This window comes from Coregonus clupeaformis, unplaced genomic scaffold (assembly GCF_020615455.1).
Source record: "Coregonus clupeaformis isolate EN_2021a unplaced genomic scaffold, ASM2061545v1 scaf0100, whole genome shotgun sequence".
In the NCBI taxonomy this organism is placed as follows: domain Eukaryota; kingdom Metazoa; phylum Chordata; class Actinopteri; order Salmoniformes; family Salmonidae; genus Coregonus; species Coregonus clupeaformis.
This window is the reverse complement of record NW_025533555.1, coordinates 460,161-485,133: the sequence shown is the minus strand read 5'-3', so window position 1 is coordinate 485,133 and position 24,973 is coordinate 460,161. Positions and strand designations below refer to the sequence as shown.

Below are 24,973 nucleotides of genomic sequence, written 5' to 3'. Positions count from 1 at the left end.
CCTGAGAGCGGAGCCAGAGTTGAACAGAGTTCAGACTAATCATGAGTAATTACAGCATGACGGGAGGGGAGAAAGGAGTTGGTTTTGGGTATGTTTGAGAGATTTAGTGTGGACCTGTCATGTCCAACAATCAATCTTCAGGTCAAGCCAGGTTGAGCCAGGGTTGAACAGAGTTTAAACTGAACATGATTGTTTTTGCATGACAAGGGCTTGATTGATTGTACTACTATTGTTTCTAAACTAAAGAGAAGTCTAATTTAGCCACTATCATAGACTAAGGAAGTGGGCGGAGCTGTCGAGAGGGGGAAACTGAAGATAATGATGGGGGAACCTAAGAGGGAGGGGCTTTAAGCTAAGATGTATGTGAATATGACTATATAAACGGAGAGCTGAGAGGTAGATGGGAGATGCTTTGCAAATCATCTCGGCTTTTGTCTGTTTGTACTAAAGTCTATCTTAATTCTCCAAAAACTCTGAAATACTTTGATTCTTTGATTAGTATAAGGACGGAATTTTCCACATCAACTTCCTCTCTAGCTCTAATCAGGTTGAGTAAGGGTAATCAGGTTGAGTAAAGGTAATCAGGTTGAGTAAGGGTAATCAGGTTGAGTAAAGGTAATCAGGTTGAGTAAGGGTAATCAGGTTGAGTAAGGGTAATCAGGTTGAGTAAGGGAAATCCCCAGCCTTGGCATGAGCTCAGGATCTCAGATTCTTTTCTAACACCTTACGCCGGTGTCTGCCATAGAGGCCCAGTCTGGACCCTTTCATCTACTGAGAGAAGAGCCATCAAAAATTCAGATGTGAGATGCGTTTGATCCGGACCCAGCTGCCCTTAATTCTAACAGACACTAGTATCAATCAGATTACACTGAAGCATATGCTGGAACAAAAGAGAGGAAAGCCAAAGCATCTTGTCATACTATTCACTTTACAAGTACGAGTTATGGGATACAATTCTGACTGTACTGCTAAGAATAAAGTAAACTGCTGCTCATGTATAGGTTACACACTTCCATTAATTACTGTATTTAAAGTGATGGTACTATACTCATGGACTGATCTCCCTCACCCCTCCCTCTTTCTCTGTTGTGATTAACCAGGCATGGTCTAATTGAGGCAGTTGAAGATCCAACAGACTGTTCTAACCATAGAGATCCAGTTCAAGTACTATTATTATTCTATTTCCTAATTCTATGGTTCTAACCATCAACTTGTTGTTGAGTCATGCTCAGAACGATTAAAATGCCCACCAATGGCACTCAGTCAGTTTGAGATCCAAAACAATATATTAATGCAGTGGATGATATGACAGGAGTGAGAAAACAGGGTCTGACACTCAGACAGAAACTTTTGCATCTGTAAGATGTTGATAATAAGTGGAGATAAAAAGTTTTGTTTGACTACGTAGAATAAGAAACCCATAGAATAGGCAGGAGGTTGTTGGGCTCACCGTTCAAGACATTTCTTATGAAAAGACTGAGGAGGGCTCAGAGACGACAGAAAAAGATAGATGGAGAGAGAGAATGAAAGAGAAAGAGAGAGAGAGAAAGAGATCATGAGGACATACAGTATTGTACAGACACGGATGTGGGGTATGGTTGGCTGTGATGTACATGGGGCTCCTGTCTGGTGTAGAAAAGCAGAGATAACCGGTCCAGACGTTGCAGCAGTGCGGAGTACAGAGCTGCTGATGAGAAGTGAAACAGCACAACCAGATGGCTGAAAAACAGCTTAGCAGCTTGCTCAACCACAGAGCTGTAGTTGTTCCCAAATCCTAACACAATGATGTTATATCAATATTTGGCACGTCTGAATATCTGAATTATATTCCTGGACTATCCAGTACATCCAACTGTGGCTTAAAACAACAGTTTTGGATGAAAGTGTTGGTTGCTGATCAATTATTTCCTCAGTTAGGCTACGTTCTACATCCTACCAATAGATATCACTCTGTTGAGCACTCCATCACTACAGTTTTCCACTTTGATAACAGGGGGATTCACATGAAACTGGACATGTGAGAGCATGATCTTATTATGCTTTTTACAAGGTCACCTCTCATAGTCCTCCTCAACACCGGATGTTAAGGAGCCTTTTAACTCAGTTTACTGCATGTAATTCCTCAGCACTCCTGGCTTTACTCTACATCACAGAAATCAATTGTCAAGTCAGACGTTTGCTCTCTATAACCTGGACGAGACCTGCACATTTCATAGCTAATTGCTTCCAGTAAAAAAAGCCAGAAAATGTGGTTGAGCAAGGCAATACTGGGGTATATTAATGTACTCCCTGTTTAGTGCAGTTCACTGCATTGTTGTGTTGGTCTGAGAGAGGAGGACTGAGAGAGCCCATTTGGACCTGCTCAGTTTTATCAGTGCATCATGGTGTAATGGCTATTTAATGAAACAGGCTTGAAAGCATTTGCCTTGAGAGGCTGACGGTGCAGAGGTTCATCAGGGTAGAGGACAACGCTCAATACACCCATCCCCAGAGCCTAGTGATGTCCTGTGAGGACACACAAAGAGCATAAACTAAATAGAAGTAGCAATATGTTTACTCAGATCAATTCAGTTAAGACAAAGTAAGTGATAGTTGAGTTATTTCACCTGATCCAGAGAGCCAATTGAAGATGACAAGGGAACTTTATACATTGAAGATTGGGCTGTGGTCATGTGAGGACATTCCATCCATAACAGTCCCCTGGCTGTCTCTCAGTGCTCGTCTGCTAGACACACAGGCATGTTTACCATCAGGTTAACCATACAGCCAGAACCATCAGACAGATGCTCCATGTCTCCTATGAGACCTATAACATGAGTCCCACTATACGCCCACCGCTATACCACACAGAGTCAATTATGTCTGCTGCGGAGAGCCACTCCTCCTAGCCCGCCTGCTGAGAGTGAGGGGGGAGTAGTAAATACTACGTACACACACCGACAAAAGGCCATTTCCCATGATCCATCAGACCTAGCCAACCTCTTTAGATGGGATGCAGGAAAACATGGAGTATCCTGACTAATGTTAATATCAGGTTTAAAGAGAGCCTGGGTAATTGTCTTAGATTTCAATGTAACGTTAAGCCACTCTCTCACTCTCAGGTTCTAACTGGCTTAGTATTGTTGGGACACCTCTTCTGATTTTCACCGTTTGATAAGGTGACACAGAGGCTAATCCCACTCAGACCACTACCATGACCAGATGACCAGACTGGACACCTGCAGTTGTACAGCTCCTAGTGAAAGAACTCTCCATCGAATGCATAGATTGTGTTGACAAATAATGTCTAATAGAGCAAAAAAAGATTCAATCCAGCTAAACAGTGACTAGTTATTCTCCGTCTCCTCTGCCAGACCATCAATCAGACAGGATTGTCCTTTACACAATAAGTGCATAATAGGCTTAGCACAAAGACCCTGGATCTACGGTCATATCCCATCTTTACAGGCTATTTACACCAGTCCATTGTAATTGTAATTTCATTGTAATGTCAATCACCAATCAGAACCTATTAACTTTATTATAAATGTTTAGATAAGGGAGCTGGTCACAATACCCACACCAAAGCGAACAGAGTGAGAGCCCACTGAGTGGAGTGAGCCTCTGTGTTATATACCATCTCAGGATAGGTCAGGATAGGTGCAACCTCAGAGATAACATACAATGGTTCCAGACCCTAACTCCACACATCCTGTGCCAGACCTTAGCCCCAAATACAAAGAACTCATTGTTTTGTTCAGTTCTAAGAATTTAGAAGGACATTTGTTGTTACTTAGTTTCTACCTTGCTAGAAAGGGAACCAGGGGACTGACACACAGACATTGTGGAGACAAGTGATTTGTTCCCATTTCTCATGCCATCCCTTCACATGGTTTTTAATAGGTAAAGATACATATTCACATATGGAAACAATGTTTCCTTCTGACATCCTTTGGCCTATTCTCTTTCTGATATTATGCATAGCAACAGGGAAAGGTGATAGACAAGCCTGACTTCTCCCCTCTCTGGGCCCCGGTGACTGAGGCCCATATGAGGGAGGAAGTGCAGCTGCCAACACCAGAGTCTGAAAGGAGACATTCTAATAACAAGAGTTCAACAGTTCAATCATATAAGCATATTCTGCAGATAAGACATCTTAATTATCTATGTTACCTAGCCAATTCTGATTTCTCCACCACACCATTCAGACTGCATGGTGATGGGGGCTCAAGCCTTCATCCCTGTCAAGAATTCCCAGCCAGCCTATATGGGTGGTTATTGAGTGTGGGACTTGTTCATTTCCTAAACAGGCCATTACTGGCAACAACATGGTGGCACAAATCTAATGTAATGTAATTCTGTCCCAGACAGATGACATGTTCCCTTCAAGCAATGCAGGGCCTGTCAGACTCCATCTACTGTCAGAACCACTCTTCACACAGTCCCCACAGACAGACAATAACAACAGCCCAATCTGCATCTCTGGGAAGAATGACTGTTCCTCTTTTGGACAGCAGCGGAAACATTGGGTGAATCTCAATTGTCTACAGTGGCTTCCTCTGTCCATCTCCTTTCCTTGCTTTGCACTGATTAGAATGAGCAGGGCAGGTGAAGCAAATTCCCCAACAGACACCTACCAGGTTGCTTTCACCTATCCTGTGTTATAAGATTAGTTCAGATGAAGGAGAGCAGATGAGGGGAGGAAGCCACTTTAGACAATTAAGATGTCCCCCCTGTCTCTATGAATGTACAGCCCAATAACCCTTCCTGACCAGAGTCTACCCATACCAATACCCTGGGCTACAGCCCCTCAACCAGATGGACAATTAGTGTCACAGTGGGTAGCAAATTGTGCCAACAGGTCTCCTCCACTGGCCTTAATGATGTGTAATCAGGCCAGACTGATGGTGTAGTTAATGTCAGTGGTCCACATAAACACCAGAGAGGAAAGGCATCCCTCCACGGAAATGAATGACCTTAATCAACAGTTATGATGAAGAAGTTTGTTCATACGAGATAGGAATATACACGGGCCACAAACACAGACAGATTGAGTTGGGTGCCAGTATGCATCATGGGAGCGGTTATGGCCTGGCTTACAGTAACGACCTCATCATTATAGTGAGAGGGTGCAGACATCATCGCTGCCAGAAAGCATTTTCCTCACAGAGCTGTGCTGCTTCTATGTTCTCTCACTTCTCCCTCCTGGGTCTCTGCTTCCTTACAGCTGCATGGGAATGCTAAGGGCTCAATACAGGTACTGGTAACTGCCAAAATAAAGGAAACACCAACATAAAGCGTCTTAATAGGGTGTTGGGCCACCACGAGCCAGAACAGCTTCAATACAATTTGACACAGATTCTACAAGTGTCTGGAACTCTATTGGAGGGATGCGACACAATTTTTCAACGAGAAATTCAATAATTTGGTGTTTTGTTGATGGTAGTGGAAACCGCTGTCTCAGGCGCCTCTCTAGAATCTCCCATAAGTGTTGAATTGGGTTGAGATCTGTTGACTGAGACGGCCATGGCATATGGTTTACATAATTTTCATGCTCATCAAACCATTCAGTGACCACTCGTGCCCTGTTGATGGTGGCATTGTCATCCTATGGGGCCAAAATAATGGCCTGCCCAGCATTTTTATACATGACCCTAAGCATGATAGGATGTTAATTAACTCAGGAACCACACCTGTGTGGAAGCACTTGCTTTCAATATACTTTGTATCCCTCACTTACTCAAATGTTTCCATTATTTTGGCAGTTACTTGTACAAAACGCTTCCAGAGGTTGCAGTACACAGTTTAATACTTTTTACCCATAAATCATAGAGACTGAGAAGGGGAAAAGTTCACTGGATGAGGGCTGGGGAGAGTTGGACAGAATAGTGACATGGAGTTGTTGAGACACCCAGCCACTAAAGCAGACGTAGCCCCTCACAGGAGTCCTGCATTACACCCTCCAAAAATAACACCTCACCACAGCATTAGACAGGAGAGAAAGAGGCCAACAGGCAGCATGCCAATCCCCAAGGATGCCCAGAAGCTAGCTGTCCTGAATCTATCTCTGTCTCTCTCTAAAGTCCCTCCCTCTCTGTATCTCTCATCCGACCTCCATCCCTTTGTTATTTTCTATTTCAGTCATCCACCTTGTCCCAGAGTATTGAGGGCTGCCATGCGGCCCGCTGCCTGCCGATACAGTCAGCCTGTGTTCACTGAGGGGCGGTGAGGCTTGGCAGGTGAGCCGGGGGAAGATGGATGTCTTAGACACCGCCCTCTCCTCCCTTCCCTTGTCTGATTGGCCCCGCTGCCAGAGACAGATCTGTCCAGGTGATCACGGCAGACTATCCCTCCTCTGCCCAACCATGGTTCCATCTAGACTGGGCTCATACAGGTCAAATCAAATCATATTTTATTTGCCACATGCGCCGAATACAACAGGTGTAGACATTACAGTGAAATGCTTACTTACAAGCCCTTAACCAACAATGCAAAGTAAAAAAAATAATAAGTGTTAAGAAAAAAACAACAACTAATAACTAAAGAGCAGCAGTAAAATAAAATAACAGTAGGGAGGCTATATACAGGGGGGGTACCGGTGCAGAGTCAATGTGCAGGGGCACCGGCTAGTCGAGGTAATTGAGGTAATATGTACATGTGGGTAGAGTTAAAGTGACTATGTATAGATAATAAACAGAGTAGCAGCAGAGTAAAAAAGGGGGACGGGGTGGGGGTGGGGGGGCAGTGCAAATTGTCCGGGTAGCTGTTCAGGAGTCTTATGGCTTGGGGGTAGAAGCTGTTGAGAAGCCTTTTGGACCTAGACTTGGCACTCCGGTACCGCTTGCCGTGCGGTAGCAGAGAGAACAGTCTATGACTAGGGCACACAGACTGAGAGCAGACTGCTCTGAGCTACACGGCTGGGCTCTCAGTCCACCCACGCAGTCCACATACTGACTGTCCTCATTCACAGGTAGCCAACCACTGTTTTGTTACTGCTTCAAGTTCTGGTTTAGAAAATCACAAATCTGTTTACAGAAAATCATCTGCCAAAGAATATTCTGGCTATTTTGACTTTCATGTCTTGTAGTAAGTTCAGAATGTTTTTCGTTTAGTCAACACCTACTGTAATTCAAAGTGTACATTCTCTATTGCTATTTCACAAGATAGCAACCTGAGCCATTAATAATTGAAGAAACAAAAGATAGATATTCATGAGCTGAGTCTCCCCACGTCAGGGAAAATGGATGGCTTGCTGATTTCGTAACATTTAGGAAGTGCCAGCCTATACCTGACGCACCAGTCCCGGCCTCAGTTTAAGGGGCTACGGAACGGAAATGTCAAGTCTGGAAGGCAGTCGGCCAAGAAAACGCACCAGAGAAATAACACCAGGATTGATCTTCAGGAACCAATAAAAAAACAACTTCAACATAACCGAAACAGATAGCTACAAACAAGGGCTGCACTCAGACAACTGTCCTAAATTGAGGATAGATTGATGGCACTATTGTTGCAGGGAAGCAATGCAGTAAGATGTGAGAGATAGGATGAGGAACCACAGAGAAATAGACTTGACTGTATCTATCTTGTTGTGGACAAATTAATCAGGCCTTCATAGTGTATTACCGAATATGAGTTTGGTTAATAGACAGCTTTTAATACAACTGAGATACTCAATGTCCTCTGAGAAGACATGTTCACATGGGTAAAAACTGTCATCAGTATTCTCTTTTTAGACTAACCTTAATCAAAGCAATGAGGAACTGAGTCAGAGCTCTAGAAACTTTAGACACCACAAAGTAACACGGCACAGGCATTGCTTTAAACGTTTCTGTTCAACTTCTTCTTCCCTAAAAATGATTTACCAGACTCATCCGGAGTTCTCCTTTTCAATTAACAGGAAGGTCAGACTTTTCAGATGGAAGCGAAGGAAACACAGCCCTGGTCTTTAATGAGAAGCCACACTCTGGAGCATGACTTTCTAGCCCTCTGTCCGGTTACACAGTCTTAATATGGTCACATGGAGCACAGGACTGAGAGATGGAGAGAATGTAGTCTGGGGTGCCAAAAGAGAAGAGAGAGAAAGAGAGGGAGGGAGAAATCGAGGGAAAGAGATAGAGGGACATAGAAAAGCAAAAGCATAAAACAAGATGCCCTCATCAAACAGAATGAGGCACAGTAAATAATGTATAGCTAGCTATACAACATGAATAGCACACAGCAAACAAAGTGCAGACTGGCAGGCAGCAATGACATGATGGTACCACTCCACATTAATGGCTTCCTAAGATATGTAAATTTCAGCCATCTCTGGAAAATGGCACATGGTATGGAATCATCCCCACCAGCACTATGCTCATAATAGATCAACAAATCAACATCAGTGACTCTTGTATTGGCAAGAGACCAGCACTCCTCCTAAGTCTGGACTGTGTGTGCATCCTCAGCATACTGTCTACAGAGGTCCTCTCTAACCACTGCAGCATGTCTATGACTGAGGTGCCACTGCCACATGGCCAATGCATACACACCGTGGAGATGGTGATTGACTTCAGGAAACATCCTTCATCAGCTCTCCCCCTTGAAATCAATGGCTCAGCTGTGAGCATGGCTGAGACATTCAAATTCCTGGGGTCCATCATCTCCTACAACCTCAAGTAGGAGGACAACATCACAGCGATCACCAAGAAGGCACACCAGAGGATGGTTCAGGTCAATCACGACCAATACCTCCCGCCACCTGGACCACGATGATCTTCTCATTCATGGACTATGCACCCTGCACTATCATCCTAGAACTGCACATTGGTCTTTGCACTCTATGCACATCCTCATATGCTCCGAACTCAGATATTTCCCACCGCACATCATCCTGTACATTTGTTTTTATTTAAACATCTCTACATACATAATTTATAATGTAGCTTAGTGTTTAGTGAAGCTTGTAGTTCTTAGTTTCCATAAGATTGTTCATACCCTATGTGGATGTGTAAACTCTGCTTCTACATGTCTGTATATCTTGTTTATCGTTAGCTGAGGAACGCTCGGGGCGGACTCGAGCGTTCCTCAGCTAGTTTATTGTCTGCCTGTATATTCTGTTTATTGTGTCAGCACCATTTCACCAAGTCAAATTCCTGTACATGTAAATGTGTTTGGCAAAAAAAGGTGAATACTAATGTTTATCGACATAGCTTGGCTATGACGCAGATTTGGTCTACCCCAACTCAATGCGGATGTTTACCCGATCAAGAGAACGAAATTAGACTGTAAAGGGCACAAAGTTCAATAATTAACTGGCCAATGAGACTTGAGGAACGTGTGGCCCAGAGTCAGAGTTTGTGGACAACATGTCCTGGGAGGTCATTAGAGCTGAATGAAATAGTCAGCAAACATCCTCCTGGCAATGACAGACAGCGCACGTCCTGTTTTACCAACACTGACAACCCAGCAGGGAGCCCAACAACCAAGCACAGCCAAGCAGGCCGTCTCTCAACCAAGCACTGCGGCCGCCAGCCATTTCATTATGTACGTATCAGCAGCTACTGTATAACAAATACAGTCACAAGGGCAACAGAACAACAAAATAAAAAATTAATTAGTCAGCTTTAGCTAGAGATTAGTTTATGGAAATTAAGGTTTTATGTAAATAACAGCCGACTGCATGGCCTTGCGCACATTCACAAGGCGGGCGAAGGAACGCAACACTGCATTTAAATTAGCAGGGAATAATAAACGTAACAACCCAGTAGCCTGTACCACCTTGTTGATGCACATGCCAACATTTGCATCTTCCCCCAAGGTCAAATAGTGCTTTAGAAAAGCCATGGCAGAGGTTTGGGAACCTCTCACAGTAATATCTCTGATAGGCCATTTCAGTTATAACTCATGCCTTTCTCTATTTCAGCAACACAGCTTTAAAAGGTGGAGTAGAAAGAAAGGAGTGACAGAGTGGCTGGTAAGACTGAATCACTGGCTGGAGAAGGGCTACTCTAGTATGGTTGTTTGTAGTATCGTTACTCATGTAGCACACTGACATCCTATGGTGAATAAGGGTAACTTCAACAGTACCATCTGAAACAGTGATCATCATTGTATTACACAAATGCTGAAAATGGGAAGTGCTTTATTGTTCAGTTTCAATAAAATTGGAAACATCTGTCATTTCCCCTTAAAAGAAAGAACAATGTTATTGAAAGAAAAACTAAGAAGAAGAGGATGATGATGGTTTCCAAGAAATCTCCATATGCATTTATTCATTCAGCAGATGCTCATATAGCAGATATTCCATTTCCAGAGCAATCTTAATGTCACCAATTATGGATACAGATACAAATTAACAATGTACATGTATATTTTAATAATATCACTAGCGAAACTAATTAAATCGATTATTATTAGCACACAAAGAAAGAAGTGCATCTTCCACTGCTTTAAATGCAAGTACTAGAAGATGATCACAGATAGGAACTCCACCGTTCCACCCACATGGCATTAAGGAAAGGCTATCCTTGTTCCATACAGTTCATAACAGTTCTCTCATCCCCTTCGGTAAGGTTAAGTCCTCATTGGCAGGTGTTGGTACAGCGCTGGTTTTTCTTTAAGGCAACAGGGCAGAAGTCAACAGTATCAGAAGTCAGTTAGATCCTAAATGGGATCTCCATGTTGCAAAACTCAAACTCCTTCACCTCCTATTGGCTGGATGCTACCTTGATACGGTGGAGCTGGACTGTGATTGGCTAGAGGAGGTGGTGGCGGCACTCAGCTGGGAGAAGCCACTGTGACTGGACTCCAGACTGGTCATAGAGCCCCTGGACAGACAGGCAGACAGACACACAGACAATAGATTAAATATCCATAGAACATATTTTCTTAGAGCATTTTTTCCCTAAGAATCTTTATAACACCCTTATAAATCACAGCAAATACATTTTCCCCACACAACTACACACACTGCCAAAAAAAGAAGCTAGCCTAAAACATTTATTCACCGACATGCAGCAGCCCTACACACTAAGCATCACTATAACAATACACTGTGTTATACAGTACAGTATAGTGAATGGTGACTGACCTGAAGTCGTGGGAGCCCAGCACCTCGGTGTAGAACATGACCTTACACTTATGGGAGGAGACCTGCAGGGAGGCCAGCACGTCATCCACCCGGGGCAGGCTGGAGGCAGAGCAGGCCGGGGAGCAGTGGAACCGCCACTGGAGGATGTAGAACCCGGGCCACCGCGTCACATGGGAGCCCTGGGGAGAGGAGGAGGGGACAGGTGAGGTGGAGGGTCAGAGGCAGTGTTCCATTCAAATGCCGGCTATAGCTAATAGAATATCCAATATCTAGATTACAGACTTTATGTAATAGAAACCCATTTGAATTCCCTCACGTGTAGGCGAATGTTTTTTAAGGAGTGCCCACTGCCGATTGACACGACATGGAAGTGACTGCAATGATTATTGAGCTACGTAAGGAGGAATGATAGCCTACCAACTGAACGTCAGCTCCTTGATCCCTTCATCCCTCTGGCTTTTCAATATCGCTTCATTTTTCCACTTGGATGTGCCTCAGTCCTTGGTACAGTAGCCAGCCAACCTGATTTGCACCATTTTTAGCATTTCAGCTAGCTACTCGACCAGGCATTAGATTAGAAGAGGGATGCAAAACTACCTCATCTAAATACTCCTTGGTGGACTTCTATGACATCTCTGTAAATTGTCTTTTAGAGAGATGAATCTAGCTTTGTTTGTCAGACTCACTGGCGCTGGAAACTTTGCGGTACGGTACCAGTTGATAAAATGTTGCAAGTTTGCTATCGAGAGCGTGAACTAAAGACAGACAGAGTAGACAGATGGGATTGAAAGACAACTTGAACCAACTTCCATGTATTGCAATGTTTCTATTTGTCGGCTTTTAGTTTTAAAAAATAATGTTTTTGTTGTTGTTGCCAAAAGCCAGCAATTACCAGCTAACGGAAACACTGGTCAGAGACACTGCCTAGGGATGAAGAGACTAGATATGTGCACAGCACAGAACTCCAAACACAGAAACCTCCCACTGACATCAGTGGATGTTTCAGTTACACGCACGTCTTAGGATTCAGCCCTGAGGTTGGTGAGTAGTACATGTTATCACGAACACATATATTCTGAACGCTTCAGAAACACAGCCAATTGAACAGACCCAGTCACACAAATCCAAATGAGGTACTACCAATCATCAGACCCACCTGTACCAGCTGTGGATGTGACCATGCCTGTTTCAGTCTCTTACCTGAACACTCTCTCCCTCCTTGCAGGTGAGTGCTGTCTCCACCATACTGTAGTCTTGCCCCAGAATCCAGGATCTGTCAATCAGCTGCATGTTGTTGGTGGCTGGCGACGTGATGCTGCTGTGAGCCCCCTGGGCGTCCCTCTTGGGGGGCTGGGGCGCCCTCCTGGAGTGGTAGATGTTGAAGACGACGTCCCCTTTACACACGTCAAAGTCCCAGGTGATCACAGAAGAGGGCTCTGAGATTTCGATCAGCAGCTGGAACAGGATTGGTAGTGAGTGAACACAGTAGAAAACAAAACTACAGACAAAAGATAATGAATCACTGTAATGGGTTTATACAGCTTTTTGCTGTTGTGTTGTATTTCTCCACAGGGGGGGGCACCTAACCCACTGTTTGAGCACTGTCAACTGAGAAGCTGGAAAACACACGTACTGTAGTTACTGATTAGATCAAGTTACCTCATGTGGGGCCCCCTTGAAGACACTGGCAGTCTTGTAGATGGTGTCTGTCCACAGCCGCAGCTCCTCACTCTCCAGCTCCTCTGCTGTCCTATACAGAGACTTGGGGACCATACCTCCTTCAGGGATCTCACACTGGATATGACATGACAGGAGACACAAGAGACCGAGACACAATCAGCCCCCAGTTCTATCAGTACACACAGCTAGGACAATGTCTTTTAAGAGGACCCACTGTTAACTATATTACAGCATTAGCCAATATTACTTCATATGCATGTAGAAGGGTACTGTCTAATGTACACAACAGCCAGATGAGCCTCTGGTCTGCCAGACAGACTCACCAGGCAGTCTCCTCCCAGGAAGTCAGGGATGACCTCTCTGTCGATGTAGTCCACCAGACCTCCAGGCCCCTGGTAGTCATTCCCAGCATACACCAGGAACTTCTTCCTGGTGTTCTCATCAATGAATGGACTGACCTGAGAACAGAGCACAGACACTCAGGGTCAAAGGTCGTCTCATATGTTCGCTCTGCACATGGAATTTAATACCTGAATGTGATCAAGTTGGAGAAAGAAAAAGCACTGTACAATGTAATGTACACTAAAATATGTGATGTTAAAGGCTCTCACCAGGGTCCAGAGCACAGGGAAGACCCGTGGAGCCCTCAGTATGAGCAGACGTCCCAGGGTCTCTGGGTAGTTGGCCTCCACCACCTCTATGATCCTCAGCAGGGCTTTAACCCCGGGTCGCCACAGGTGACGCATGTTTAACCCCTCCAGGTCCACCAGGCACGTCCAGCAGCTGACAGACAGACAGGGGGGTTATAGGACATACTGTATTCAGGGAGGGGAGACAGAGATAAGAGGAGTGAGTATGAAAATGGTAGCTACCTGATGGGTCGGCCAAAGACTCTGGTGTTCTCTTCACAACGCCTCAGACCCTCCTCGTTGATGGACAGGACCTGAGGGAGAGTGAAGAGGTGAGAGGTCAGCGGAAGGGCGAGCATTTGTGTATAGTATGTGTTGATGTATTTATATATATGTGTGTTTATACCCAGCATCTGGATGAGTGTGTGTGTGTGTGTGTGTGTGTGTGTGGGGCATACTCACTTGTCTCAGAAGGGACTCCTCGCCCAAGGCACGTACTAAACCCTTGGTATCCATTTGTCCCAGTCGCAGAATATACAGAGGGCGCCCATCTACAGACAGACATGGACACAAACACATGACCGCACTGTTAACAAAGCTACAAGAGGATCAGTAATGATCATGACATTAAACAGACGCAATAGACATTATTCAGTTAAATCAATAGAGAAACTGAGTCAGATTATGTTGACCATAATCACATCTATGGTATATCCATTTACAACTCACAGTAAAGTCATTTATGTAAATATAGGCGTTTTACTACCAGCTGTTTTGGCTTTTAGGTGGGGGTTATTGTTATTATGGTTATTATGGGCCACTTCCTGGTCTGAGGTCCTAAACGTCCGATTGGCTATCAGCTAAGTGGAGATAATGGGTGATTTCCTCTGCCCAGACGTTTCTGACACATGCCAGATCTTACAACGCCTGGATAGGCATTTTACGTATCAGCTAACCACATCATATGTTCTAGCAATCCGTCAGTTAATGACACAGGCGATGATGTGGCATGTAAACATTGGTTAAGGCAAGCAACATCTGAGCAGGAGAATGCGACCAACAGCTACCCGTCTGACTCATGCCCACAGACTGGGAGATTTCCCTCAATGACACATAGTAGGCAGGTTTCCATTGACACAGGTTTATAAAAAAAAAAAAAAACATTGCAGCATGTGTAATGGAAACGGCAGCTGTAGGAGAAATGTTCTAAAGATCGACAAAAACGGTATGTTTGACGGGGATGGATTTTTATTTTGCCCAACTTTCTTTATTGTGACAAATAAATAATGATTGCCCAACCATTTTCACGGTACGCTGGGCACGTGACATAATCATGTAAAAATAAAAGCTCCACTCCACATTTAATTCTAAATGCCTACTGCTTGCTAAATCCCAAAAGAATTATACTATAAAAATAATGTTTCTTTGCAGGACAAGGATTGTCCTGACTTTCAAGAATGCCTGAATTGCTTTGCCTTGCTTTTCTGGTTGGCTGGATGCAAGTTTCACCATCCAATTATTTCTGAGCTAGAGGAGTGCAAGTTTCACCATGGCACGGTCCGTGGCGTTACATTGGCACATGATACATATTAGTCATTTCTTGCATTCTATCCATGCTGACTTTTGCAAGCTACCTGAGACATGAAACAGATAGGTGGGAGTGGGCATACAGGCTGTCACCAATTTATTAATGCACATTTTGCCAAAATGGATAATAAATACACTTCAATCACATAATTTGTATTCGACACCAGGTTTTTGCTAAAAAGTGTTTGACGTCATTACGTCCAGCTGTTTTTATCGACACAGAAAAGTTCAACAGAAATGCACCGTAGCAGGCAATTGTCACAACTATTCTTTATGCAAACTTTCTAAAATGTAAAAAAATAAATCACTGGACAAGTTAATGGAAACATAGCTAGTGATGTCAATTCCAGAGAAGCAACCAGACATTACAGTTAGTCATTACCAATACATAAGAGCTGGGACACATTCACTAGAAAACAAACGGAAGAAAACATTGTGAAACTGTGGTGGTACAGTACTTCCTGAATTTGTGCATTAAGAACACTCATTTCCCATTTCAAAATATATTTTCATCTTCTGTCTGTGCCCATTGAACACAACCCTGCCATTAACCCTATCCTGCTCCGAGTGGTACCTACCTCTGTCATGGTGGTGCCAGCCCCCAGTGTAGTAGTCATGTAGCAGCTGAGGTCTCTCCCAGGAGTCCAGCAGGAAGTCCACCTGGTGCTGCTTCCTCCAGGTGAGCGACTGACACAGGATCTCCCGGGCCTTCTCCAGGTTAAAGTCCCGGGCCCGCAGGAAACGCAGCACGTGCTGGTCCTTAGGGATCTAGGGGAGGGAGAGGAGATTGTGTTTATGCAGATGTTGTGGTGTGTGTGAGTCGGATGTGAGTTTTATTCACGCTTGGATGTTCTTTGGATGCACATTTTCCTCTTGTTCTTGTCTGCAGCTATTCGAGTCAGAGTTTGAGTGTGTTCATACACATCTCACCTTGCCCTTGTGGGTCTCCTGCAGCCAATGGCGTAGTCTTATAAGACAGCTCTCCTGCAGCGGCGTCAGGTCTCCTAGGTAACGCCTGATGTAGTCTGCGTCCAACTTGTCTGCAACCAAAACACAGACACAGTCAATTCACACACATACCCCAATGCATACCCACAGTCTACCAGCCCAATGCAGCCCAAGGCAAGGCCAGAATGTTGGAATGGGATTCTGACTTCAGCCGTGACAGATCGTTCAGATTGTGTGTTTATTACGGTGTTGATTTTGACTCGGAACACTGACCATCTGGGGAGCCAGCCGGTAGCTCTGTGAGGCTGGCAGAGAGGGTCTCCTTGGCTGTGTGCACAGGGATGGCATTGGCAGGGGCACTGGCAGTGGTGAGTGGCAGCTGGAGCCTGGCAGTTGGTGGGGGGGCCTGAGGGGGGCTCCAGCGGGGGATGTGGGTCACCCCCTCGTCCTCCAACTCCTTCAGGTAATACTCTATGATCTCTTTGCCCTGGAGGACAGAGCACATGACAGCATAAGTACAGGTAGCTAGTGTAATGAGCAAACACTGTGGGCAAATACTGCAGGTTTGTTTACACACGCGCCTGGCCGCATACGAGCGCACACACACCATTGTGTGACATGGCTGAGCAGGATATATGGCCCAACGGGTAGATCCTGGTAAAAACACACAGTTTACACAGACCTGCCAGACTGGATCACAGTAGGCCTGGGAATAGACTGAGCAAACAAGATCATGTAACACTGGGTCTTTATGGGGGAGCAGCATGGCAGATGATGATGATGGCATATCCCATTGCCTTATCCTATAGCCATACCATCTATCACACTCACATGTATACTGTACTCACATGCTCACAGACTGACACATGAACACACCTTTTTAATACTGTTGGCGTACTGCTTCATGGCTAGCTTCTCGGCCGCGTTCTCAAAGCCAAAGAAGGACTTGATGTCCAGACTGGCTGTCTGCTCGAAACACGTCCACTCCTCATTCTCTGGGTGAACCTGTGGAGGAAGCACAACACATCACAATACAGACTCCAAATGGATTAACCCTTTACACTCGTGGTAATTGGCCTATATAGATACTGCTAAATTAAAATGTTTCTTATAGGAGAAACATGAAAAGCATATGCATTAGACAAACATAGACAAACATATGCTCATTCTGTTCAGAACAACCCAGGGTATGACTCCATGTCATCTTGTAACTGTACATCAAACATAGTGATCATAAACATTGACACTATATATGACATGAGTTTTATGATGTTCCAGTGATAAAGAGAGAGTATGGCTGCGTTTACACAGGCAGCTCAATTCTAATATATTATAATCACTAATAGCCTTCACATATTTAAGAAAATAAGAGAGTCAAACAGACACAAACACTATACGTTGCTAGTCTTTTGACCAATCAGATCAGCTCTGAAAAATATCTCATGTGCAAAGATCTGATGTGATTGGTCAAAATACCAATGAGTGTAAAAAATATCAGAATTGGGCTGCCTGTGTAAAACGCAGCCCATGTAACCGATGATTATTATAGTTGTGGGGCACACCGTGTAGCTGCAGATCTCATGGACGATGACTCTGTTGGAGAAGGTCTCGTTGACGACCTCGATGTGCAGCGCCCTCTCCCTGCGGTCCAGAGTGTTCTTATGGATGAAGTACAGGTAGTCCACACCAGCCATCTAGAGACACACAGAGTAGACCACGGTCAATCAACACTGGACAACACTAACACAACATCAACACAACATTCCTACCAGGATATTCATGTCTGAGTGGAAATAAACACTAATAGCCTTCACATAAGAAAATAAGAGTAAAACAGACACTACTATACATTACTAGCTTGAGTAGCTTCACTGCTCAAGGGGAAAGTTAAAAGGTGAAAGGTTAAAGGTAAGATACCCTTTTGAACAGCCGGGGGGCGTCTGCCTCCACCTTACAGCGCCTCTCAGTGAACACAGTGGCTCCGTCATCACTGTGCTCCTCCTTGACCACCTCACTGTCCACAAAGATGGGGATCAGGGGACAGTTTGGAAACCTCCGCACATAGGCCTAACGGGAGACAGAGGGAGGGAGAGGGGGAAGGAGGAAGAAAATATGCAATATTACTCACATGATGAAAACAAAATGCATACAGTAAAAGTATTTTCTGGGTTATAATCACTTTGATCAGAAAAATAGTTATGATGTTTAGGTTAAAGATGGAATCTGCATTTGGGAAAACAGCGTCACTGTCTGCCCTAAGGCCACTGTTATTGTTTTTGTTTCGTTGGCGAAGCAGAGGTGGGGAGCGTCACGCATCAAGGTAAAACAAATTGTAATACATATGCTGCTGTTCTATCACTTCTTCTAACCCCTTTTAAAAACACTGTGTTTGAGCTACAGACTATTGGGTTGTACCATTGGATTGGTCAATTTCTTATGCATTTGACCATTAGTCTGTGGTACCAACCATTAGTTTGTGTGATTAACAGGGGCTGAGCTAGAGCGGTGTTTGTGAGACAAGGGTGGATCCCAAAGGAACACGGGGGGCTGGGTCTTTTATACAAAAATGTCTGTAGTCCGAATGGTTTGAGCTACAAACTATTAAAAGCTATATATGAAAAGCTGAGACTCTCACGAACATGTTTTGCCCTATGACGCTCACAAGCTACACAAGAGTCGTTCAACATAGAAGATCTCAGTACATAGTGTCTATAAAACTGTAATAAGCTCACATCATTGCTGTCAAACTCCACACAGTTGTCAGTGACTAGTTGGATATTCATTTCAGTGTGCAAACAATTTCTGTACGTACAGCATTCATATAAATTCATTTGATCAGGTTTTTTGTTTTGGCTGACCTTATTGTCCCCAACGATGAAATCCGGGAGGGGACTGTGGATCACTCTCCGTCCGTCCAGCCGTTTGTCTGTACGTTAGTCACACGCGATCTCGACAGCACTGGCCCGATGTTGACGAAACTTGGGTGAATGATGCGGCTTGCCAGAGATCCGGCATTTACAAAATTAGACTGATTTGCCCAAGGCGGGAGCTATAGTAATTAACTGAAATTTGTGAGTCACACCAGAGAGGAAGAGGTGAAGCGAGAGGGATAAGTGGGCCCAAAATCTCTTCTCCAGCAGGTGGTGTTTTTCTTTGGCACATGACATGAGTACAGGGAGTGGATTAGCTAAAGAGAGGTACCCAGGCTAACTGCCTTCCAACCTTGACATTTGTCAATAAAACTCATGAATGCAACTGTTTATTTAAAATTGTTTAGTGTTCTACTTGTATTCCTGGTTTCCATCGCATTTTCAACACTAGCGATAGTTTTGTAACAAAAACTGTTGCATTAAATAGCAAATGTGCCTACTCTGGTTTTGGAGCAGTGGCTTCTTCCTTGCTGAGCGGCCTTTCAGGTTATGTCGATATAGGACTCGTTTTACTGTGGATATTGATACTTTCGTACCAGTTTCCTCCAGCATCTTCACAAGGTCCTTTGCTGTTGTTCTGGGATTGATTTGCACTTTTCGCACCAAAGTAAGTTCATCTCTAGGAGACAGAACGTGTCTACTTCCTGAGCGGTATGACGGCTGAGTGGTCCCAAGGTGTTTATACTTGCGTACTATTGTTTGTACAGATGAACGTGGTACCTTCAGGCGTTTGGAAATTGCTCCCAAGGATGAACCAGACTTGTGGAGGTCTACAATTTGTTTACTGAGGTCTTGGCTGATTTCTTTTGATTTTCCCATGATGTCAAGCAAAGAGGCACTGAGTTTGAAGGCAGGCCTTGAAATACATCCACAGGTACACCTCCAATTGACTCAAATGATGTCAATTAGCCTATCAGAAGCTTCTAAAGCCATGACATCATTTTCTGGAATTTTCCAAGCTGTTTAAAGGCACAGTCAACTTAGTGTATGTAAACTTCTGACCCACTGGAATTGTGATACAGTGAATTATAAGTGAAATAATCTGTCTGTAAACAATTGTTGGAAAAATTACTTGTGTCATGCACAAAGTAGATGTCCTAACCGACTTGCCAAAACTATAGTTTGTTAACAAGAAATTTGTGGAGTGTTTGAAAAACGAGTTTTAATGACTCCAATCTAAGTGTATGTAAACTTCCGACTTCAACTGTACCTACACGTACGCTATGGTCACAAGACACAGGCCTCCTTATTGTTCCTAGAATTTCGAAGCAAACAGCTGGAGGCAGGGCTTTCTGCTATAGAGCTCAATTTCTGGAATGGTCTACCGATCCATGTGAGAGACGCAGACTCGGTCTCAACCTTTAAGTCTTTACTGAACACTCATCTCTTCAGTAGGTCCTATGATTGAGTGTACTCTGGCCCAGGGATGCGAAGGTGAACCGCAAGGCACTGGAGTAACAAACCACCCTTGCTGTCTCTGTAGTAAGTTCGTGGTCTGTTGATATCCCTTTGGTGGTGGTTTGCTTTGACAAAGTGGGTGGGTTATACCCAGCCTGGTTGGCCCTGTCCGGAGGTAACTTTGGACGGGGCCACAGAGTCCCCTTACCCCCCCTGTCTCAGTCTCCAGTATCTATGCTGCAATAGTCTATATGCCAGAAAGCTAGGGTCAGTCTGTCCTATCTGGTGTAATTCTCCTGTCTTATCTGGTGTCCTGTGTGATCTGTCCTGTATGCTCCCTCTAAATCCACCCCCCCCTTTCCTCTAAATCCACCCCCCCCTTTCCACCCTCTCTCTCCAGCACCTGCTGTCCTCGACATCTGAATGTTCTGCTAGGTAAAGCCAACTGACATTTATTCCTGAGGTGCTGACCTTTTGCACCCTCTATAACCACTGTGATTATTATTTGACCCTGCTGGTCATCTATGAACATCTTGAAGAACGATCTGGCCTTAATGGCCATGTAGTCTTATAACCTCCACCCTGCACAGCCAGAAGAGGACAGGACACCCCTCAGAGCCTAGTTCCTCTCAAGGTTTCTTGCTAGGTTCCAGTCTTTCCTGGGAGTTTTTCCTAGCCACCGTGCTTCTACATCTGCATTGCTTGCCCTTTGGGGTTTTAGGCTGGGTTTCTGTATAAGCACTTTGTGACAACTGCTGATGTAAAAAGGGCTTTATAAATAAATGTAATTGATTGACTGAGATAAGGTAGGCTGTATTTAGTTTCATGATGACTCTCTGCAGCAGGGTCATTCAGACTGCCACTGTAATTACAGTACAGCTCATACTGAGCTACCTGTTTACGTCACACTATGCTGCCTCTCCAATCCCTGCCCAATATGAAAAACGAATCTGTTTACATAAACGTTCCTCCTGAGAACGGAGGAATGTTGATGTCAGTGATAAGCGGTAAACCAACATGCTTAGTGTGAAGATGGGGTCAGGACAGGAGTGACACTGTAATGTCTGTCAGTGGGCCAAGCCAAGGATCAGTCACTGGGACGGTCAGTCATAGGACAGAGGAAGCCTCTAGGCTAGCCCTCTATCTACTGTAAACTGCTCTGTCATTAGAACAGCCTTTTCACAGCCCCACAGCCTTTAAATCAACTGATCATCTTTGATGTGCCTTTGAATCACGCTGACAGTGTGTGAATGGAAGTATAACAAAACATTCCCAGACATTTAAAAGATGTTGCCAAGACTAGAACTGAGACAAGAACTCCTGGGGGACAAAGGTTGTGTTTTGTGGTATTTGGTAAAGCAGAGCCACAGCTAGAGAAAAAACAGAGCACCTGACTTCCACCGCAATCAGGTTGTTGCGTAACATAGTGAAAACGGACATTTACATCAGAAACAATTGCAGTGTTTTTAATGAGCTAAGCTTTGTCAGTAATTACCTTTTCCTGGGCTGAACCTTTGCATTATATAATGTAACTTGCTTCTGGCTTAATAGATAACCCCAAAGAACAGGAAGTGGCACAGCGTCTCAAACAGAGCAGAAACAAGGTAAACAGATGCAGAGCCAAGAGCTTAAATTCATGAGTTTAGAAAATAAAAGTGGATATAAATCATAAGATATACTGATTGCAGTTATTCACCATAAAACACTGAGGTTGTGCAGTGAAAAGATGTGGGGGTTGATATGATATAAACAACCCTTCGTACAGCATGTTCTCTCTGTAGTGCAACTGTACTGTACTAAGCCACAAAATACACCAGATGGAGCAGTCCTGTCAGCCCTAACAGGGCAGACCAGCTGTGGCGGTAGGCCAGGCAGCAGAAGGGACCAAGCGCAGCAAGGCCTAATGACACTAAGGGCCTAGTTCAGAGAGCAGCCAGTCAGCCACAGCTAAGCAGGAAGTCACAGTGGTAGCAGGCCCAGGGGAGAGAGGAGAGAAGAGATGGGAGGAGGAGCTAGAGTACCGCTTGTCCTGTGTCACAAGCCAGAATGCACCACATATCAGACTGAGAAGACTAGTACATCCAAAATAGATAACCTTCCCAGGCAGCCACACCAAGGCATGCTGTCATGTGCATGCTCTTAAACCTAAAACCCATAGAGCATGATGGGGCCTCTTTGACAGATGACCCTGAGAGACAGACAGCTGGTGGCGTGGTGAGAGAGAGGCAGACTATGGGAGGCGCATAGTACTACATAGAGTCATGGCTACATGGAACTCTATTCCACATCAGGTAACTGATGCAAGCAGTAGAATCTGATTTAAAAAACAGATGCAAATACACCTTATGAATCAGCATGGACTGTGAAGAGACACGCAGGCACAGACACATGATAAGACACGCACATAGACATGGATTTTGTGTTGTAGATATGTGGTAGTAGAGTAGTGGTTTTAGGGAACACACTTAATGTGTTGTGAAAAGTGTTATGAAATGTAATGTCATGTAATATTTTAAATAGTATATAACTGCCTTAATGTTGCTGGACCCCAGGAAGAGTAATGGGGATCCTTAATAAATATATAAATATCATGGTTAAACATTGATTGTGTTTTGGGCCTGACTTCCTGTTAGAACACTGGGCCCCAACCCCCCCCACTCTGTCTGAAGCCATGTGATCTGATCTATTCACTGAACTGGGATTATAAGAATGCTGACTTCCTGCCAAGTCACAAGATACTGTATATGTATGACATTGTGGTTTGGTGTATTGCCTATGACTTTTGCAACCATCTACAGAACTACTGCTGCATCAGTACAGTACATCTACGCAGTGGTGATCGGTGACTGAAATCAAGAATGATGGGTATTACAGCAGGGCAAGTGGAAAAGCTAATATATGGTATTGCACTTAACAGAGAGAGTCACTTCAGTCTAGGTGCCTGCAAAAATACTAAAGGCAAAAAGTTACTAAATAAATCATACTATTTTACAGTCTCATACTCTAGAATAAATATGATATTGTGTTATCTGCTGCCATGACTAATTAGGTTGGGTGAACAGAAATACTGCAGACTAAATAAAAATCAGACTAGGGTTGTCCTGGGTTTCCAAAATAAAAGGTGGATAAACAATGATCTCACAAACAAAACACTAGAACATGACATAATACAGTGCCCAGGGACACTGTAATACAGTGTATAAAGATATATTGTATGAGATGAGATAGGGTGGTTTGCCTGCATAGAAACCTGTTTCTGCAGCACAAAACACTGGCAGTCTGACTGCCTGGGCATCTGGGTCCAATTTGCACTGCAACCTCTCACAAACATCCCACACATATATGCATAGACAAGGCATAGGCCTAAACACACACAAATATACATAACTTACCGCCATTATCAGCTCAAAGGGGTGTTTGTAGACCCTTACAGGTGACTGGTATTGTTGCACCATGGCTGTAGCTCAACCTCTGGAGCTCTGCCCTGAAATGTACAATAGACAAACCCTAGTGTTAGTTAGAGTTCACTTGACACAGCACTGGAGAACTGTAACTAACAAAACATCCTCTGTACATCACAAGTTCACATCAACATTACGCAAAGGTCAGAGGAATGGGCTTTGTAAAGACAACAAAGAGAAATGCTGTATCATCAGCTGTAAAACCAACTAGACAGCTGGCCTGATGCAAAACGCTTGATTGTCCTCAATTGCAAAGTCACTACTCTTTAGGTCATAAACTGTTGTAGCTGATTGATCGGTTAACATGCTGAGATCAACGGTAATCACAGGACGATGACCACAACAACTGAGCCAGACCAAAATCATTTACCTAGCTGGGATTTGAGAAAAGTGGAATCTATCAACTGGGCTAAGCCTAGTGACTGTGTTTTTTCTTATTTTTAATCACGTTAATTCGTTTTATACAGTGAACAGCTGACACAGATACAGTAGCTTGGACTTCAAAATAAAGAGTGGTTTTCATGGCATAGTTAGCTACAAAAACGAAACATGTACAGACAATAGTGCAGCAGCTACATTATCACACTTTTTCAGGAAATTCCCTTGTGCAATGACACGTTACCTCCACTAATTTAATACATGAATTATTGTATTATAGATCATAACTATTACAATCCACAACACTAGCTAGCCTGTTTCTCGACACGTAAGCGGCAAGTTATTTATGTCTCTTGTCAACTTCATTTTGATGACAGTCAAACCGGCAAAAAAAAATGTTTTTAATTTAAATGGTCGACATTCTCAACAGACTGAATTCTACTCCCTCATACATTAGCGAAATGACAAGGTCTAAACGGCTAGAAATGTACCCAAAACTTACCAGATAAATGACTATCAGAGATAGGTCAAGTGAAGTTTGTCAATAAACTATTTACTTATATTAAATCCATGGTACCCTTTCACAAATACGTAAATAAACCAACTTTCTGAGACAGGTCTTTGGCGAGTTGATGTTGAATCCCACAAGGCAAGCCGCCGGAGTAGCTAACTCCGCCCTTTTGACTACGTCACATAATTTTATAACATTTTGTTATGGAGCGTGTTTTTCAAGTGAAGTAGTAGACAACACTGGGAATAAGCCAAGGTAACTGTTGAAACCATAGACAGTAAAATAAAAGGTTGCAACATTGTATATTCTGTCATGAATGAATGAAACCATCATAGTAGCCTATCCTAAAAAAATGTGTTTGTATGGAAAAATACAGATGTTAATTAATTTAATTTCAGCTTTTG

General features: G+C 43.8%; 1 protein-coding gene across 2 annotated transcripts; it reads right to left on the bottom strand.

Moving 5' to 3' along the window:
* Nucleotides 1-10,082: 10,082 nt before the first annotated feature.
* On the bottom strand, nucleotides 10,083-24,713 carry LOC121551076 (SEC14-like protein 1). Of its 2 annotated transcripts, none has more exons than XM_041863608.1 (17): nucleotides 24,561-24,713; nucleotides 23,612-23,703; nucleotides 17,809-17,958; nucleotides 17,454-17,585; nucleotides 16,768-16,896; nucleotides 16,165-16,378; nucleotides 15,874-15,983; nucleotides 15,522-15,711; nucleotides 13,819-13,907; nucleotides 13,600-13,670; nucleotides 13,339-13,510; nucleotides 13,051-13,185; nucleotides 12,707-12,841; nucleotides 12,248-12,502; nucleotides 11,048-11,226; nucleotides 10,662-10,784; nucleotides 10,083-10,571 (listed from the first exon to the last, which is right to left on the bottom strand). In XM_041863608.1, exons 2-16 carry the CDS (start codon nucleotides 23,672-23,674, stop codon nucleotides 10,679-10,681), a joined length of 2,130 nt encoding a protein of 709 aa, XP_041719542.1. In that variant the 5' UTR covers nucleotides 23,675-23,703; nucleotides 24,561-24,713; the 3' UTR covers nucleotides 10,083-10,571; nucleotides 10,662-10,678. The 2 variants fall into 2 exon arrangements, with proteins under 2 accessions (XP_041719542.1, XP_041719540.1); XM_041863606.1 differs by having other exon boundaries at nucleotides 10,683-10,784.
* Nucleotides 24,714-24,973: the final 260 nt, after the last annotated feature.